This window comes from Hesperophylax consimilis, chromosome 29 (genome assembly GCF_061612785.1).
Source record: "Hesperophylax consimilis isolate HC1 chromosome 29, BYU_Hcon_1.0, whole genome shotgun sequence".
Taxonomy (NCBI): domain Eukaryota; kingdom Metazoa; phylum Arthropoda; class Insecta; order Trichoptera; family Limnephilidae; genus Hesperophylax; species Hesperophylax consimilis.
The window spans coordinates 15,373,188-15,394,179 of record NC_142864.1 but is presented as its reverse complement, the minus strand read 5'-3'; the positions used below and the strand labels follow the sequence as shown (position 1 = coordinate 15,394,179).

Genomic DNA, 20,992 nt, shown 5'->3' with positions numbered 1-20,992 from the left:
ATGTTTATTTAACTAGAAGTAATTTCTATCCAACCCTAGATCCAACTCTATTTTTTTTATTGAACATTTTGTTATTGAAAAATGTTTGTCAAACGTTTGGAGTCTTTTTTTAAATTTTTAACAGTGCAATAAAATTGGTATCACAGCTCCTTATCACATGATTCATAAAAAAAATGCTTTATCTTCGAAAATTCTCAATATTTTGAAATACATTTTGCGGATAAACAGACAGTGCAGTTTTCAGAGGCTATTAAAAATGAAAATGGCACAACTTTCAGAAATGAGGTATATTTATAAGTTTTCGGCCGCAATTTGGCATATCTCGATGGGGTATAGCATCGGCGATTTCATCCAGAATTCTTCCAAGGTATTAGGCTGATCTTTAAAAACATTTTACTTCAGGTAGCCCTTCAGGAAGAAGTCGCAAATTGCAGCTGGAATGCACGCTGCGGACTGCGAAGCCCCGGTGTTGACCAAACCATGGTAACGACTGAAAATGGCACGACCCTCTTGACGCAATGAGACTCCTCCCAGATTTAGAGATCTACCAAGACAAATTTTGTTAATTTATGATATACTAGCTTCCACCCGCGGCTTCGCTCGCGTGGTATTAGGGAGGAATTACTGTACAAATAATTTTCTCATGGGAAATAAATGTTTTTCCGGGATAAAAAGTAGCCTATGTATCTTTATAGTCCTCCAACTATCTCTATGCAAAAATACATCTATCGGTCGCTTCGTTGCGACGTAAAAGACGGACATACAAACACATTTTCACATTTATAACATTAGTTAGGAGTAATTCCAAAGTATTCAATGAAGCAAGAAAATGCCACTGTATTTAAATTGCATTACAATTTAATCTTACGATAACTGGTAGGTATTAAGAGATGTCGCAGACTGTATATTAAATTTGAGAGTGCTGTGCATATTTAAATTGGTTTTAAAATAAATTCAAATAGCCAAGAATTAGAACAATCCGGTAAGTCATTCTCATTAAGGGATGAGCGAGGGTTGGCATTTCAAAAAATGCATAACTAAACCCCCTGTTTAAAAATTTCAATTAATTTATCAAAATTTTCATTCCCGTCTTGCCTGCGTTCCAGTTTCCCAAATGCCTGGACCTCTTGTATTCCTATAGGGTCTGTATTCCTATACACAATGCACCACCTGGCCAAGGTATGCGCCCAGTGGCTGGAGACTTGACGGGGTGGGACCTTCCACCTTATTGCTCCTTCTCTTCCATCCTGGAAAGAGAACTGGATTCCTACCCGTTCTATATTGAATCATTGAAATTCATAGCCGGAATTATTCCTTCCTATTTATTTACCTGTGTTTTATCGGTATACATTTCCTTATACAGATATTGAAATTGTGTTTTGTTAAGCTAACGTCTCAGGTGTTGTATCGGATATGCTAAGGATGTTTTTTAGCATTTTAGGAAGGCAAACATTTTATACCTGGATATACAGGGTTTTTCCAATAAGAGGTGTTATTTTGAATAGCCCGCTATTTCGGTAGATGTTACTTTTGAAGCTGTCATTTTTTGACATTTGACAAGTAGAAACTGCGCCATTAATAAAAATGGGTAAAACCGATACACGCTTCAACAACGCATTGAAATTATTAAAATTCAATTGAGTGAATCAAATGCAAATCATCTTGAGTGATGAGGCTCATTTCCACCTCGGTGGCTTCGTCAACAAGCAAAATTGTCGCATCTGGGGATCGGAAAACCCAAGAGTTATTGTTGAAAAGCCTCTCTATCCTCAAAGTGTGACTGTTTGGTGCGGTATATGGTCCGGCGGAGTCATTGGGCCTTACTTTTTCGAAAATGAGGCTGTAGCAACAATCACGGTGAATGGATTGCGCTATCGAGAGATGATTAATGATTTTTTATGGCCGGAATTGGATGGTATTGATTTGGACAACGTTTACTTTCAACAAGACGGCGCTACGTGCCACACAAGCAACGAAACCATTGATCTTTTACGATTGAATATCAAAATAACACCTCTCATTGGAAAACCCTGTAGTTGTGAACGTAGAATTCCTAAGAAGAAGTGGATGAGTTTGTGTAGATATTTGGGAAGTATTTTTGCGAGAGACGGTAAAGCTTATACGGAAATTACTAAAAGCATAGATATTCAAATTAATTACGAGCCAATCAGGAAAAAGGGAACAAACCAACTTGCGAGAAGCGCCGTAGGCGGCGTGATTGTCCCGTTTTCCGTGTTTTGTCAATAAATGAATCAGACAGTATACAGGCAACTCGCAATGTAATAACACCATTCGGTCTTCGATAATAAAATCTGCTTATGAATTACTAGACCTTTTTAAAATGTCGCGCAAATTGCTGGCTGCGTAAAAACTTACATATCCCAAATTGAGTAAAAAAAAGTTCGGAGTTGTTTCCAAAATTTTATATCTTGTTAAACTATTTAGTTTGACACTTTTGCAAATGTGTTATACTTTACCCACCGCACTTAATTTTAGCGTTGCTACGCCAGGCGATTCGTTTAAGAACGAACATTCGTATCCTGCGCACAAGTCCATGTTCCACAATGGACGACGCTGCAACAGATTGAAGTTATTTATTTTTCGGAATAACTTTATTGAGTAAAACCTCAAATTGTAATATTTAAATATTGAAGACAATATTTAAATTTTAGATTGAAGTTAATTTACTACTGAGACAATATTGTATTGAAGTTCAATGAACTCAAATCTGCTTTGAATTTAAGTGCCATCTTCAAAATTTGAACTGCGTACATGAATGATAATTCAGGTATAATTAGGTCAAATAGGCTAAAGTATATTATTTAAACAGAAAATTATTTTTTAATTGTATTTTTCGAAATTTGGAATTTTTATACTGTCCCGTGATTTTTCACAGATCTGCGCTAGTGATATAATAAAAATTCATCGAGTTTCCTGTAATAATTTGTGAAAATTAGATTCATGAGGTGATCTAAAAAACGGGGTGTTGAAAATAACGTAAAGCTTATATAAGATTACTGGATGAAAGAAAACCCTGAAAAGACCGGTTTTTGATACCAGAATAATTTATATTACCTGCCCCAAATCCGTGTAATTTAAAGATGAGATTCTATCGCCGTCATCTCATGTTCAATTTAATTCCAAATACAACCTGCGATCCGTCAGCCACTTAACCTTTTACTGTGTCGGCGATTCTGATTGATTTTGGTTTCTGGACTTCCCCTCGTTGCTTGTCTGGCTTGTAGTATCGCTTACAGCGTCGCTTGCAGCATCGCTTGAAGCATCGCTTGAAGCATCGCTTGCAGCGTCGCTTGCACGATCGCTTGCAGCATCGCTTGCAGTATCGCTTGCAGCATCGCTCGCAGCATCGCTCGCAGCATATATCACAACATCGCTTGCAGCATCTCTCGCAACATCGCTTGCAACATCTTTTGCAGCATCGTTTGCAGCAACAATCGGATGGGTATATTCGATACACTATCTAGGTTACAAATAAGCTTTGTAATCATACAGAGATAGCAGCCAAAAAATATGGTAATTAATTGAGTATAATATTTGTGATTCTAAGGTTAAAAGCAGGTCTCAATGGCCGAGTGGTTAATAGCGTTGTCCCAGTAACAAAGAGATCCTGTGTTCGTCTCCCGGTTGCGACTGTTGCCTTTTTAAATTTTTTATGTCTTGTTTTGTTTCATGTTTCGTTTAGACTTCTTAGTATTGTCTTAATAACTTAATGCTAAGATTTACCACCGGTGACTAATAACTAAGGATGGGTTGTTTCACAGAATTTGAACAATTCATCAAATTTCAACGTTCATTTTCGGGTTCTGTGAAAGTTCTATTAAATTCTGTTATTATATCATTATAGGTTAGTTGCTTGACAGAACTGAAATAATAACGGAACTTGAAAATTAACTTTTAAATTTGATGAATTGTTCAAATTCTCCGAAACAACCCTTCCTAAGACTTATAGTATTATTAAAGTTGGAATCAGCACTCCATTGTGGACAATGTGCACTGTAAGAATTTAATTTTCTTTTTTTTCGGCGCCGTTTTCATGAACACATCAATATATGTACCTACATGGGTCGCAATATTGTATGTGAATCGGTTGGTAGTTTCAGTATGGAATGCAATCAATATTTGAAACAACTATTGGGGTAGCTGTCGTTAACAGTTATAATTGGAAAATAATTCCGACTTACCCTTAGTCGTTTCGATCGATATTATGGCCTTGAGAGACAATGCTGGTTATCACTGCACGCATAGGCTTCCGTAATAGTCTAGAATTAAACGCACTGAAGGGTTATATTCACTTCACTGGTTTTCTTAACAGACTGGTTAAATACCAGAGAAAAATAAATTGTTGCAATATCACTGAATGTAGGTACTCCACACTGTCAGAAAGCGACAGGTAATTGGATAGCGGGTAATTGGGTGGTTATATATATACCTACCTTCTGTGGTATTGCAACAATTTATTATATTTTACCAGTCTGTTGAGAAAACCGGTGCAGTGATTATGTCACTTCAGTGCGTTAGCAGTTGCTAAAAAATATATATTAAATATATATTTACTAAAAATATATATTAAATATAGGTAGGATTCTTCACACTAACTGTAAAAGTAGGGTGCAAATAACACTTCATAAAAATTCACCGCGATATAAACTCAATCTTGTTTGATCTACCCCTTCGAATCATCTTATTGTTTCGGTTCCTTAACTCTTGAGAATCCGCCCTATCCGAGGAGATGAATAGATAGAGAAGTGATTGGGGAATGGTTCAATTGATTTAGTAAATCTCTCCCTATATCGCGTGCGCTGTACGTACAGTACTGTGCAACCGTACATGGCGATACATGCTAGCAAGCAGAGGTGTTCAACTTAGCTTTGGTATACATTGGTGATTTATTATTATTAAAAGTTCATATTATTACGAAGTTTGAGAGTAAAAAAATTATTCCAACGAAGCATTTCAAATACAGAAATATTGTTAAAGTAAAATAAAATCTTGCTACGCAAGCTTGCGCCGTATTAAGTTAGCATAAGAGTTACCAAAGGCGTGTAAACTATTTATAACAGAATGCTTGAGACCATAATTGTCACAATAATACATAAATTACTCCCGTAATCAATTCCAATTTTCAAAAGATCATTATTGAAGTTTATTCACGGTGTTCCACCGGTCTGTGGCCGAGTTGAAATCGCGTTTGGGTCCCACCCAGGCGTAGTGTGTTCAATTCCTCGGCTGGCTAAGTCCTCCATCACAACACAAGCAACATTTTCAGCTTACTGTGGTGGTAGTAGGAGATTTTCAAATATTGTTATTCGTAACTCGGGAATTATAAATAGTAATTATAAATTTTAATATTCATAATTACGAACACTAAATATTCTTCATCTTGATGCTCACCACTCTTCTAGACACAAGCGCCAGCTTCTATAGAAGAGGAACATTAAAAAATCAAAAGCAGTGAAAACTAATTGTATGAAACATTTATTTTACCCTGCAAATTGATTCATTATTGATTAAATAAATAAATACTAATAAGACAAAAAAAAGTAAATTTATGACGTGTTGTCAGCAAAAAATATTATTTTTATGAAGAATACTATATGTGGCGGCACTATACAGTTTTATTCAGAGATTGATGAAATTTTGAAGAGTTTACCTTCAGTACAGTAGGAAGCCCGGGACTTAAGCAAGTTATAATATTTTAAAGAAAAGGTGAGGTAAATATTATTAATCCTATAATTATAATATCCCGTGATTTTTCACGGTTCTGCTCTAGTATCAAATATAATAATACACCTAAAAGGTGTATAGCAGACATTGTGACCTTAAATTATGTTAAATATTTATATTATTCAACTCTTACTAACTTTCTGCATACCAAGAAGATTCAAAGGGTTGTCAATCCCCTTTCTAGGCTCGGGTCACCCACCCCAGTGGGTGGGTGGTGGGATATCTAGCCTAGACCCTCGGGGGGGTAGCATGAACACCCGCGGGCTGGGGGCTGCGCTAGCGGTAAGGGGGAGAGGGGGGAGGGGTAGGCCGCCGCTGAGACAAGTCACTGAATTGTATTTGAATTTTTACAGTTCTTACACTTTCACTGGGTCTTCGTTTAACACTTTGAATTCGGTAGTTTTTTTTTTTTTATATTTTTTGATATTTTACGATTTATATAAACAATTCTGATAATTTATTTCTTCACCGCATTGTAAGGTTCACTCAGATTCTATTATAAAATTTTGTTATTCTAAATTAAAATTATTTATTTTTTATCTTATTTACAGTGGGTTTTTACCTATTAAAAGATTTGAATACTACTCTTCCATAGAAGCGTCAGCTTGTGGTTGGAAGAGGAGTTCACAGTACATTATTGTAGTTATTTATAATTAATTAATAATATGATAGGTATAACGTGTTGTGGTAAGTACATTGCAGTGAGAAAGTAAAAAAAAATAATTACTTTATATTTATAAATTATTCCTATTGGAAATATATACTATAAGGGTTTTACTAATAAAGGTGTTTTAAAATTTTCACATCGATAAACAAAATGTAGGGTCAATCGTTGTTGATCAGTTGTGTGAAATTTTTAATCCAGTTTTTTAGTAAGGGATGAAAATCTAAATTTAGTAAAAGAATATTGGTATCTGCCATTAATTCTCTTATTAACAGTTCTGCATTATCGCAACTGATTTATTTGATTTGATGTTCCTAATAGAGTCACGCGAAATGAACATGATTGACACCGGGCATTACTTTGGATTTGTTCCTGAAGTCCTGGGTAGACCCAAAACTTATAGAGCACGGCTGATTACGGAGGCCATTGAAATTCATAAAAATCCCGTAAATATTAATAGAGACGATGGAGCTAAGCTCAATAGTTCTTGGTATCCGGTAATTGACGGCTACACCAGAGCTAAACGAAGAATACAACTTTAAAAATTATACATTAATGTTAGCTCAGACGGTTGGAGCTGGCAACACGGTATCACAACCTCATACATAAACTCACATTTCACCACAACCTCAAATAACACATCTGCCCTGATGATGGACACTGCAATGCTGTCCGAAACTTTGGCTAAAGAAGGAATTAGCGCAACACGACATAACACCCCAAAAACAAATTAAAAAAATGAGCAGTAATTGTTGATTGAAGTACTAGTACATATTGAATTATTTGGCGTGTTGGAAATAAACCGATATAACTCAGTGGTCCAGAGCACCTGACTGGACATCAGAAGGTGCGGGTTCGATTCCCGTCGGCGGCATTTATTTTTGCTCGGGAGATGTTTTCAATTTGTATGGATATTTCAGGCGACTAATTATTGCTTATGACAATTTGGGTGAAAAGTATATTAAAATACAAATAAATTGTTGTGCCAAAAGATTGGAAAGTACATTAAAGTACAATCTTTCAAATTCCATGTTTTTTTAAATTTATTTCTTGACGTTAACATGTTTTATTGCCGGGTATTTTGTGTATTTTTCATATCAAATTGTTGATCTGTAATTTTATTTTTAACGCAGGAAATTCGTGTGATGTAACATCAAAAACAACAATCAAATTACGTTAAGACATTTGAACATATTTTTGTCTGAATTTTTTTGATCAAAACAATTAATTTAAGTCCGCAACGTCATTTTCATCATCAGTTGGCTTTTTTTTACAAATATATATTTAACTTTATTTACTAATACATACGTATCAGGCTTCTCTTTTGTTTAATATTCTTCCAGATTGTATTAAGTCTTCCACTTCATTTGTTAAATTTCAAAAGATTATTAAGATGTTTGCGTTGTCAGAGGATTCCTGTAATATTTTCTCTTCCTTGTCCTCAAGGCTAAACTTAGTCAATAAGTAAGCTGGAACTAGCTGGGGATTCAAAATTTATAAGCTAGAACAATACTAAATTTAAATGATTCTTCTAAAATGTTCTTGAACACAACTCGAATAAAGAAATTACAATTTATTTATTTCTACGATTTATCCGGGAATAAACGGGTTTTTCCTAGAGAATTGGCCCCACAAAAGTGGCCGGGGGAATAGCTCCGCGTCTCGGATACATGAATAGATATAAGACGGGATGGGTTGGAAGAGGAGAGGAGAAGGACAAGAGGAAGGGGAGGATAGATTCGATCAGATCAGCGGGACGATCCTACCGTGAGATATCCGAGATTTGATTCCCACTCGGTGGCGTAGTGGTATATTTTAATGCCTTTTTACTCCGGTGGGGGAGTCGCACAGTGGGCTAAATCTTTAAAACATCGCAAAAAGTTTTTTTTTTTAATGGAAAATTCAACAAAAACAAACTAACATTATATACGAGTTAGACGAGCGTATATACAAAACATAAATAAAACTCCGTCGATAAGATCAAGCTTTGGACAAAGACACCATAAATACCAGGCAATAAAAGCATTCAAGAATCTTACACCCTATACAAAATATGAGGGAAACGAACAATAATTCACATTCACAATTTAGTCAAAACTCACGAATCTTCAAAATTTGTTTGTTAAAATTTTAAGTACAATTCTGTTAAAATTTTACCAACTTAATTTTCAAGATTAAAATTTAATTTAATTTTTGTAACCTTTAGACATCTTACATTCGAAAAACCTTTGACGGCCTAGCCTCAGTGTTTGTATTAAGACACAGCAGTTGCAAGTGTTCAAAGTTACTTTTGTCCAGTATTTGAAGATTCCACCCACTGTGCGCCGTCGGTATTATTGTTACTTGCGCAAGACGGTGCTCGTTCGAGTGTGGCGTTTTGTTTTATTTTATTTCATGCCATTATTTTGGCGGGAAATGGTTTTCTTTATGTGAAAATCCATGGAATAGGGGGTATTAACGCGTTTGCTACGGGGATTTTTTTTTTTTTTGGATTTTTCTATTACTTTGGTGATTAGGTTGAAGGTATCAACATTCTACTGACTTCTGTGTACCTTTTCTACCGGCGGTTTCTACCATCACAGTATAACATATAATTTGTCTTTCAGAAGTATTTCATTGCTCAGTCCAGGGGATTATTCTCCTTGACTACCCATTTTAATGTAATAACCATTTATTAGACGTAAATAAACTTTTTTTGTAATATTTTATACTTAACCACTGACACCACGGGCAGAAATCTGTATTTGTAAAAGTAAATATGTACGTTAGTCGTAAATCTCTAGTTTAAGCTATAGTTGTATGTTATATTATATGGGTATTATGTATATCCCCACTCGGTCTTAGTTGTAAATCACTAGACATTAATCTTAGTTATAAGCCACTAGTTATAAGTCACAAGCTATTAAATTTAGTTAAACGGCAATATACAAATAATCAAAACATTATTATTATTATAAAAATCTATTTAAAAACATTCTCTAATCAACTTTAAATGAAAAAACCTGACAAATATGCCACCACATCAAGTACAAAACCTTAAATCTGCTTTTGGCCAGAAAAAAAACCTTAATTTCCCGGCTACAAAATTTTATAATGCCCTTACAAATGAAATTCATGGATTTTTTAACCCTTCTTTCAATATCTGTATCAGCCTTTCCATCTCTCGTAACATAATGAGAACCTTATTAATGGAAAACCTCCAAAGTGTTCACTGGCTCTTAATAATGCTACTATACATACATATCTCCTTTACTTAAATCCTGCAGACAAGCTGGCATGTGATAGCTTTGTTGGTCTACCTATTTTGTTAAATAAAAAAGTATTATAAAAAAAAAATGTACATTGTACCTTTACAGAACACCAAACCAATAATACTTTTATTTTTAGATTTACAGAGATATTTGCTTACGTCTTTTTAAAGTTTCTCACTCTTCTTTTTACCTTATGATCTTTTCATATAAATGTTCCTCATATTTTAAGGCTATTCTTATGAAAATCCTCTTATAAAACTGATCAGACATATCTCCTTTACATAAATAACTTGTATTATACTTATAGAACGAAGGCTTTATTCTATGATTATGTAATATATGATCAATGTATTTTAAATAGTCATTAAATAAATTCTTTTGAATTCAAATCTAATTTTGTTGAACTACAACACCCTTAAATGAAATGAATATGCTTAAATTATCAGACTGAAGGATTTTTATTGACTTTGTATTTCTGTATAAAATTCTAAATGATTCATTTGATATTACCCTTGATGTGATCTCCCGAAAACGGCACTATATAAATCAGCTAAATGCCATTATTATTATATATTTTTTTTTAATAGCAGATGGCGCCACTTCCGTTTACAACAATCCTAAACTGTACATTCATTATGATATTAATACTATAAGAAGATAAGCTTTTGGATGTTTGCTTCACTAAGTATACTAGAAGTTGAGATTAATTTCAGTGTAGATATTCTGGGACTAACCACCATATGTATTCCTCATTGCCCATAATACTAATGTAGGGAAATGATTTTACAATTACGTCAGTGGACATCTTAAATTTATCACTAAACAAATACAAAAGATTGTTATTGAGGCACTTCAGTAATGTATAATAAATACATATTTTTTTTTTACTATTCACGTTTAAAGGCCCTTGAAAATGGCGTTGATAAATAAATAAATTTAAAAAAAAAACTAAATTTACAACCCATAAAGTAAGTCTAATCAAAATATTGTCAAAATGATGAATTATTATGGGTTGTTCAAGAAAAAAAATTATATATTTGTTATGGAAAAATATTACCTAATAAATTACGGTAATGGCTGCACAAGGCTTATCCTTAAGGAAGATTGTTTGGGATTTTTATATTTTGTTTCGACAAATTCGTCGTAAAGGATGAGGCTATTTATGGATGCTGTATCATATTATTCTTTAGTGGTGGCCGCATAGAAAGATTCTGCGAAATTTAAAATATATTTCTCTAAATGAGGAACTTTCTAATCTCGAGTTGATTGGGAAACACTTATCCATTTTGGGGCTCCCAGAATTAGCCGGGACCGGTCAGTGGCTGAGTCGGTATCGCGTTTGGGTCCCATCCGGGCGTCGTACGTTAAATTCCTCCGCAGCAACATTTTTCGCTTATTTTTAGTGGTTGTAGAAGGTTTTAAAATATTGTGAGATTATTCGTAACCCGGGAATGTTGGTCTTTCTTTAAAAAATATATATTCATATCGTAAGCGTGCAAGCAAAAGTCACTACTGTCAAGAACACAGTTTTGAAAAAATCAGCGTTATCTGTTTGCTAATATAGCTATAAAAGCTTAATTCGTAGAGATATTTATAATTTAATTTCCATTTTCTATCTACATTAATCTTTAATCTTAATAGTAATTAAGTGTTTTTTTTTTTTAAATTGTGTGCAAGAAATTCTCCATTTACCTACAAATAATATTAAAAAAAATTGTTAATGTTTGTTAGACTAGCAAATTATTTTAACAAAGCTTATTATCTAAATACTATTTGGAAAGAAAATGTAGTGAGTAATTTCTTGCAGCCAAGAAGTAAAGTGTTAATAATTAGAAATGTAATTTAAAAAATGGATATAAAATTATCATTATCTCCATAAGTGATGTTAACTTGTAAAAGATGTCACTGAATGTGATAACAGAAAATAAAGTTTTTTTTTCTTCTTGTTGTGACTTTGACACACCAAAATTGTGTCAAAATTTAAAAGCAAACATTTTAAAATTTACTTATATAGATAGATAGGTAGATGTAAAAAGTGACTTTTGCATTACCTTTTTGCATAAGTAATAACATTCAAATGTAATTTTGTAAAATGGAGTTGAGTTGCAGTGATTTCTACTTGCGCGTCCGCTTTATATCAAAGACCGTCTTCTCTTATTCCAACTCTTGACATAACCCGACTTGAGTATTTTCGATCGTGCCATGTGTTCCTGATTTTCCATTTGGTGATATCTTACAAAGTGCATTTGATTTGTTATTATCATAATTCGATTGGTCAGACGAGAATGCAACTAACTATTCAATACGACCAATAGTTGAGTAATTGTGGTCGTAAATAATTGTAGTTGCATTAAACAATAACCATAACTCGGAACGCAATAACCCACTGTAAATCTATTCCCTATTGTTTCTGTTCCTACTTCCTTTGTCCCGTATGGAAATTCTACGAGATGATGCTGCTCGATGATTTACGTTATCTTTTAATTGAAAAAGCCGAGTCCCCGCACGTTCGTTTGGATTTTGTATGCCGTTTGGTTGTTTTTTCGTCTTGTTTCTGCCAGACCCAGCCATTTTGTTTTTTGCGGTGTTGGAGGTTATCTAGCGCCCCCTGTCGCGCTGCGCCCGGTGCACTTACATTCAGGGGTGTAGGGCAGAACGGTAAGATTCTCACTTTTGAATAATAATATAACTGAACAAAGATAGACTGCTGATTCAAAATGGGAATAAGATCACTAGAGAACGTTGCAAAAAATTATAGCAAATATTATTGATAGTATTGAAATGAATAATTTATATTATGATGGAATTTCGTCATTTAACCCCTAGGGTACCAAAAAATCCACCGTGGATTTCCTATTACCTCACCGCACTCGACTCGATTTTATGGTATTTTGAACCTTAAGGCCCCGTAGTAAGTGTTCAAAGATGGTTTGAAAGGGAGATATGTAAATGTGAATGTTAGAGGGAGCGCGCTAATGTTAAAAAAACGATAATAAGCAAGCGAAAATGATGAAAATATTTAATAAAACACGAATCGTTTGAAATATAGCAAAAATCTCTCAACAAATGCTTTGGTTACACTTTGAATTTTTCCATGCCTATAACTAATTAAATAAAAAAACAAAACGTGTTTTAAATAATTTTCGGAGCTAACTTGGTGATTTTTTTTCTATCGAGGCAATTTCATATAATTAACCTTTCGGCATAACAAATGTATAGATATTATTATTATTCACCCCCATACTCACAAGCCCTGCTTATTTATGGGGGTACATCAAATACTAATATTATGTAATTAATAACTGTACTATATTGTGTAATTATATTATGTAATTGTTATAAAATAAAAAAAATAAAAAAATAAAAATAAAAATAAAATAAAAAAAAATTATCTTAAAAAATAACATTTATATTTTTTGGAACTTTAAACTTAAAGAGTTAACGAGAAACTTGTTATAAATCGGTAGAGAAATAAGACAAAATGCCAAAATACTTAGAGTATTTTTCAATTATTGTTAAATTCCCGCATCATTCCAGATTTATATAAAAAAGACATACATTTGAAGTTAGTTGAACTGAATTGTTCAATTTGTGTTTGTTTTTTATGTCCGGAGGATGTGCTAATCGAACCAGCAGCCTCCGGACTGCCGGTCAGCTGCGTTAAAGGATTATTTTAAACCGGCTAAATAATTCAATATTTACTAGTATTTTTATTTCTTTCACCTAAAACAACCCACTTTATTTTTTCAATTCGTGTAAGTGTTTCAGGCAAATAATTATTTCTTGTAGTTATTTGTTATCCTTTGTGCTATGCATAAAAACCTTGTCGTGTAAAGATTAGTTAAGTATTATATACATATTTCGATTTAAATACCTGCATTTTTTTCATATTATATCGCGGTGTTTCATTTTCAGTGATCGTCGGTATTCCGCACAGCTACCTTCAATTGGAGTGTGCTATTTTTTAGCCATCATTGTACTCGTATTCCCGGATAGTGTTACATGGTGAAAAATGCATGGAAGTGGGCGTCGCTCGCTTTAACATACGAGTACGTGCACAGCACGTACATACCACCGTCATAACATGTGTACATATGATCTACATACACACATATTATGCATTCGAATACCATCATAATACGAGCTCTTCTCATGTAACATGTCAGTATATATATATTCTGCTATATTATGCTGGTGCATTATTCTCCATGCTTAAAATTTTTAACTTAAATTATTTAACCTACAATAATAATAATATAATATCTTTATTGTGACAAATTTTCAAACTATAACTTTAGAAAACATGAAATACTGTTTTGTGTACATTTGTGGTTTATATATTAGATGAGTATATAATTTTATCAACGGAAAGTAATATATAAACAGTAGGTAAAATAAATGTAAATAATAGAAATGTTAATGTAGTTAAGTGTTAAGGTTTATCATAGCCCGCCTCACTAGGCTTAGCCTGTGTTGTGGCAGCTATCTACCAAGTTTATTTATAGTACTATAACGTACCTACAATTATATAAAAATACGAACACTCAATAGTTAGGTAGCATCAATATCAATACATCATTTACCAAGTTCGTTTATAGTCCTAATAATATACCTTCAATTATATGAAAATACATACAATAATTAGGTTGCATCAATAACTGCGAATTTGATCCAAATTTTTACGCTATCCTTGAAATTTTTTTGTGAATGACATGTTTTTATTTTATCAGGAAGAATGTTGTAAAGTCTTGTCGCAAGATATCTAAAGTTTCGTTGACCAAAAGTAGTGTGCGTTACAGGAATTTGAAGTAAGTCTTTGTTATTATGTATGTTATATGGAGAACCAGTAAGAAATTTCCAACAGAACGCACGTCAAAAAACTGCTCTTCAAAAATCGCCCGAATTCAGATTCCACAATACATAATAATTAATCAATTTATCGGTAAATGATTTCCTGCAGAACAGTAAAGCGAACAAGCTACGTTAGCTAAGTCTAAACGGTCGCACTTATTCTTATTTGAAGTGATTAGTTCAAGTTCTGTGAAGTGACAGTTTAGTGTTGTCGCCGAAATAAACATTCACTTAACAAAAATAAAAACATACCTGTGCTAAGTCGATTAATATACAAATATTTCACGGTACCTCACAGGCAGAGTTTGGCCCAGTGGTTAGAGCGCCCGCTAAATTCGCACCGAGATTGGAAGAACATCAGTTCGAATCCCACACAGTTTCCAAAAAATAACTTTTTTTTTTTTTTTCTCTACGCCATTCTAAATAATCCTAGTGCTAACGCTATTATTACTAAAATATTTCACCCCAATACAAATTGAGCTCGCCATTTCTTTGTTGAGTTTCAGAGAACCTCAGTTCGAATCCTACTGGCATTAAAAAAAAAAAATATTTAAAAAAAAAAAAAAATATTTTTTTATTTTTTTATTTGCACATTTTGGCTTTAGAAAAACATTAACTAACCAAAATGTCTAAATCTCGCAGCAAGGTTTGCAGTTTGAAGAAAACACCATCATCACCTCTATTGACTGAATCTGGCCCCATGGACTCACCGTCGGCAACGCACCAGTCAATAATAAACATTGACACAGACTCCCTTATCAACTTCTTTGAGTCGAAACTCGAAACGATGCGTACTGAAAGTAAACTCGCAGTTGAGGCCATTCATCAAAAATTGGACGCGCTGTCAAATGAGTGGAAGGACCAGTACACCAAAATTATGGGATGTGTAACTGTTCTCCAGGAAGAAAATGCCAGCCTAAGACAGGAAATGGAATCAATCAGAGACGCTCAGGATGAAATGGAGCAGCGTAGCAGAGTGTGTAACCTAGACATTCACGGCATTCCCGAGGCAAAAGGTGAAAATCTTTTAACATTGCTGGAGAGAATGGGGTCCATTATTAACGTCCCGCTTCCAAGTGGCGCTGTGGTGGCGGTGCACCGCGTCGCTCGCGGTCACTCGTCGCCTTCCAACCGTCCACGCAACATAGTCGTCCAGCTTACGACAAAGCGTCTCCGTGATGACGTCATCGCTGCGGTAAGGACTCGCCGCGGCCTCACAACAGACCTACTAGGACTTGGCGCTCCCACCACTAACTTTTATGTTAACGAGCACCTGACAATAAAAAATAAAATACTTTTTGGAAAAACACGTGCCGCCGGAAAAGAAAATGGCTACAAATACATATGGGTGCGGAATGGCAGTATCCTGGCAAAAAGGAATGATCTCTCTCGAGTGATCACCATTCGTCGTGAGGGAGACCTTAACAGAATTAGGACTCATGATCAACAGAATATGTGACTTCTACAACACACTCGTTACTGCTGCTATCGATGCCAACTCTCTCTCACTATCCTGTACCCTTGTTCACTCGTTTGTTTCATAGAAATTTACTTAATATTTTTGTTTACAGCGCAATACCTCCATTATTATATAGCACTATCATGTCTCTTTTATATTCATTCACATTTTACAATTTTAACATATTTTACACTAAGTAATCTTTGTTTCATAAATAATTTTTATGTTTCATATGTCCTACTCAATGTACCGCTCTCGCGAATGTGGAATAAGTCGAAGGGCACACTTACACTAATAAAATGACCTCATCATCTTTATCTGTTTATTACCAGAAGTGCGGTGGTATTAAGACCAAAACTCAGGAGCTACTTATTAACATTTCATCGAATAACTATGATGTTATAGTTCTAGTTGAAACGTGGCTAGTAGCAAGTGTTAATACGGCCGAATTCATAGATTCACGGTACACGGTGTTCCGACGAGATAGGGACCGTATACTTACTGGTAAGATGGACGGAGGCGGTGTGCTAGTAGCAGTGCGCAAGGAGCTCTCAGCTTCCCGTCTCGATGACTGGGAAAAAAATCAAATTGAACAAATCTTCGTATCTATTCCGGTAAGGTCTCTCAATCTCATCATATGTGCTGTATACATACATCCTGTCTCGCCAACAACGTTTTATGATATTTTCTCCAAAAACTTAGAATCCGTTTTTTCATCAGAACCAAATAATATGTTTTGTGTTCTAGGAGATCTGAATCTACCTACTATAACATGGTCATTTTCTGAAGGCTACAATCATGGTCTTGCCTCCTCGAACACGGCTACATCGCATACCTTGCTTCAAACAATGGCATTGATGAGCTTACTACAATATAATAGTATACCAAACCACAACGATAAATTCTTAGATCTTATATTTTATAGTTGCGAAACAAAAGTTACACATAGCGACGACCCTCTCCTTTCAGAGGATAGACACCATCCAGCCCTGAAATTCGAAATATCCTCCGCGATTCAATCAAAAATTAAAAACAACAAAGAGCGTAGGCGAAATTTCAGGAAAGCTGATTACACGCAAATTAATAATGACATTGACTGTATTGATTGGAAGTCTGAAATCGCAAATTTATCAGCAGAAGAAGCAGTAGACCAAATCTATGTAATAATAAACAATGTAATTGATAAGTTTATTCCATTACTGGCACGACGAAATGAAAAATTTCCCATATGGTTTACCCCCGAACTTATTAGGCTATCACGGAAAAAGGACAAATTCTGGCTCAAATGGAAGACATACAAAGCTCTTTCTGACTATCGTGAATTTTCCTTCTTACGTGCAACATACAAGAAGTTGTCTAATGAATCTCGAAAGATATTTTTCGACAACGTCGAAAGTTCATTGCAAAACAATATCAAAAGTTTTTGGTCATACATATCCTCATTAAAGTCGTCCGACGGATATCCTGCTGCTATGTCCTTTGACGGACGTGAATCTAATAATGCCCAGGAAATCTGTAATATGTTCTCTGAATTCTTCAAGTCAACATTTGAACCTTCCTCCGTCAATGACACAATAGACATTGATCAACTTGAATCAGCTCACGACTCAGGACTTGCACATATTCACACGATTAAACTAACGAAACAAGAAGTGAAATCAAGTTTAAAGTCGCTAGACATAAACAAAGGTGCGGGTCACGATGGAATTCCGGCGTTTTTCCTTAGATCTGCTGCGTCGTCACTGTGTGTGCCGCTTACCATAATATTCAATAAATGTCTGAGTGATGGGGTTTTCCCTGGCAGGTGGAAGCTGGCCTACATCATACCGGTCCACAAAGGTGATTCGCGTCAACGAGTGGAAAACTACAGGCCAATATCCATTCTTTCAGCGATCCCTAAACTGTTGGAAAGACTTGTCCATACTAATATATATCCTCAGCTTGCTGCCAAAATTACAGACCAACAACACGGGTTTGTCAAAGGCAAATCTACCGTGAGTAATCTACTTATTTACTCTAATTTTTTGTTTACTAGCATGGATCGAGGCCATCAGGTAGATGCAATTTACTGCGATTTCAAAAAGGCTTTTGACAAGGTTGATCACCTTATTCTTATCAAAAAAATTATGTATAACGGAATTAGGGGAAACTTATTACGTTGGTTCATCTCATATTTAACAAAAAGACAGCAAGCTGTATCGTTACGAGGACATACCTCCGTATGGGAACCAGTTACTTCTGGCGTACCACAGGGATCAATCCTAGGACCGCTTTTATTTATACTTTTTATTAATACAGTTTCTGAATGTTTCATGCATTGTTTATTTCTCTTGTACGCCGATGACATAAAAATATTTGCTATTGTTAGAAATTTAAATGATTGTCTGCTCATCCAACGAGACTTAGTAAGGTTCGAAGCGTTTTGCAATGAAAACAAAATTTACCTAAGTTACAATAAATGTAAACAAATAAGCTTCACTAAAAATCATAACGCTATTATACACAATTATTATATAGGCAACTATTCACTAGATCGTGTATACTGTATAAGGGATCTTGGCGTACTTTTTGATTCCAAACTTCATTTCGATGCGCACATTAAAAACATTGTGAATAAAGCTTACTGCATGCTAGGCTTTGTTATCAGAAACAGCCGCGTATTTCGAAAGCCTGAAACCTACCTTCTGCTTTACTATACGCTGGTCCGTTCTCAACTTGAATACTGCACCTCCATATGGACTCCACTTTACGATATCTATAAAGAAAATATTGAAAGTATCCAGAAGAAATTTCTGCGTTACCTCAACCACAGAATGAGCGCACCTAAACGGGGATACACAAATATGCTCTCGAAATATAACGTCTCCACTCTTACTAACCGGCGAACTTACCTTGACCTAATGACCTTGTTCAAAATCTGTAATAACTTTATCGACTGTCCTGGCTTACTCAATCTAATAAACTTTAAAATACCACTCAGAACGACGAGGCTTAACGACTTATTCCATATTAGCCGGACGCGCACAAATGCTGGTGTCAGAGATCCAATCAGAAGAATGTGCGAATTGTATAATAAAAACCAAAACCTGAAGGATTCCGACATATTTTTTGATACATATAGTACTTTTGGCAGGAAATTGAAGTCTGTTTTACTATAAAAAAAAGAAAATGTGTACTTACTTCATTCACTATACTCTTTAAGTACTTTTTATGATCTATCTCTAAACTTGTTTACAAAATATGTGTACACTTTTATTTGATACTGAGCATTATCTATATACAAAATTTTTACCTTATTTACATGTAAAAAAATATTTAAAATTGTTATCTACCAGTCAATCAGTGAGAAATAGTTAGGATGCAGGCGAATTCTCAAGTTATTGTTTTAGAAAATTATCTTTTAATTACTGTCTGTATCTGTGTTTTCTCCTTGAATAAATAAATAAAATAAATATTGCTTGGAGTACAGCGAGTATTAGATATTTTTTCGGAGTATGTATGTATATTTGTGTATAGGTGAGTGAGTATTGTTTTTGCGTATGTAATGTACGAGTATTTCTCAATTTGAGAGGCGGGTTTAGGTACCGCCGCCCCGGGAACCATTTATTGGATAACCAACTCTACCATATGTCCCCCCAATTAGTTCGCTACTTTTGGTGATTTAGTAGAGGTGCCCGGGTTCATCGGGTGATGTGGTGTATTCAGGATACGTCTACCCACCAGCTGCGTGGCGTTCCAGATCGGGAGACGCTGGTTTGGGAAGACACTTCGACCTATCGCTTTCGGCCGAAGTGGGAGGGTGTATATTCATACGTCCATCACTCCTGGACAAGCTCAACCCTAGATTCCTACCCATCCCTCATACCATTTACCTTCTCAGAGCTTCCTCTCCTTCCTTTCTCTAAAAAAGACCCTCTACACATCTTCCTCAATGATTACATAGTCCTTGAGGGAAATTATTTTCCTTAGACCTTCTGTGTGGGTTAAGTGTAAAAAAACCCTTCACTATGGGTCTCTAAGCTCTATAATCACTTGTTCCTTTCCTGCCGAAGTAAATTTATTTCTCTTCTCCGTAGATTTATAATGTCAATAAGTTATTTTTGATACTTAATTCATTCAAGGCGTAGATTTCGGCCATCTATCGTCCCGTTTAAAGAGCTCATTGTATTAACTACCTTTTTCTCAAAGTTATAAGTGCCTACATTTAGAAAACTTAGCTGAAAGAGCCGAATTCTCTTCTAGAGGGAGGGGAGTACTTCATAGAACTCGAGTACAGTAGACTCGCGATTCCCCGAAGTTCGGTTTATCCCGGTTCATTTTCAACGATTTCATCTTAATCAAGTTTGCCTTAACCGACTTCACCTTAATCGGGTTTGTCTTAACCGACTTCATCTTAATAAATTTCATCTTAATCGGGTTTGTCTCAATAAACTTAATCTTAATCGTATTTGACTTAAACGGCTTCATCTTAATCATGTTTGTCTTAACCGACTTCATCTTAATCGGGTTTGTCTTAACCGACTTCATCTTAATAGATTTCATCTTAATCGGGTTTGTCTCAATAAACTTAATCTTAATCGTATTTGACTTAAACGGCTTCATCTTAATCATGTTTGTCTTAACCGACTTCATCTTAATCGGGTTTGTCTTAACCGACTTCATCTTAATAGATTTCATCTTAATCGGGTCTGTCTCAATAAACTTAATCTTAATCGTATTTGTCTTAAACGGCTTCATCTTAATCATGTTTGTCTTAACCGACTTCATCTTAATCGGGTTTGTCTTAACCGACTTCATCTTAATAGATTTCATCTTAATCGGGTCTGTCTCAATAAACTTAATCTTAATCGTATTTGTCTTAAACGGCTTCATCTTAATCATGTTTGTCTTAACCGACTTCATCTTAATCGGGTTTGTCTTAACCGACTTCATCTTAATAGATTTCATCTTAATCGGGTCTGTCTCAATAAACTTAATCTTAATCGTATTTGTCTTAAACGGCTTCATCTTAATCATGTTTGT

The 20,992-nt window shown here is 34.8% G+C and overlaps 1 protein-coding gene across 1 annotated transcript; it reads left to right on the top strand.

Moving 5' to 3' along the window:
- Window positions 1-15,136: 15,136 nt before the first annotated feature.
- Window positions 15,137-16,130, top strand: LOC149409907 (uncharacterized). The gene has a single exon (XM_089649102.1). The coding sequence runs from the start codon at window positions 15,137-15,139 to the stop codon at window positions 15,968-15,970; it is 834 nt and encodes a 277-aa protein (XP_089505228.1). The 3' UTR covers window positions 15,971-16,130.
- The last annotated feature ends 4,862 nt before the right edge of the window (window positions 16,131-20,992 follow it).

Coding starts and splice junctions, on each gene's coding strand:
- LOC149409907 (XM_089649102.1), top strand. CDS start 15,137: ATGTCTAAATCTCGCAGCAAGGTTTGCAGTTTGAAGAAAACACCATCA.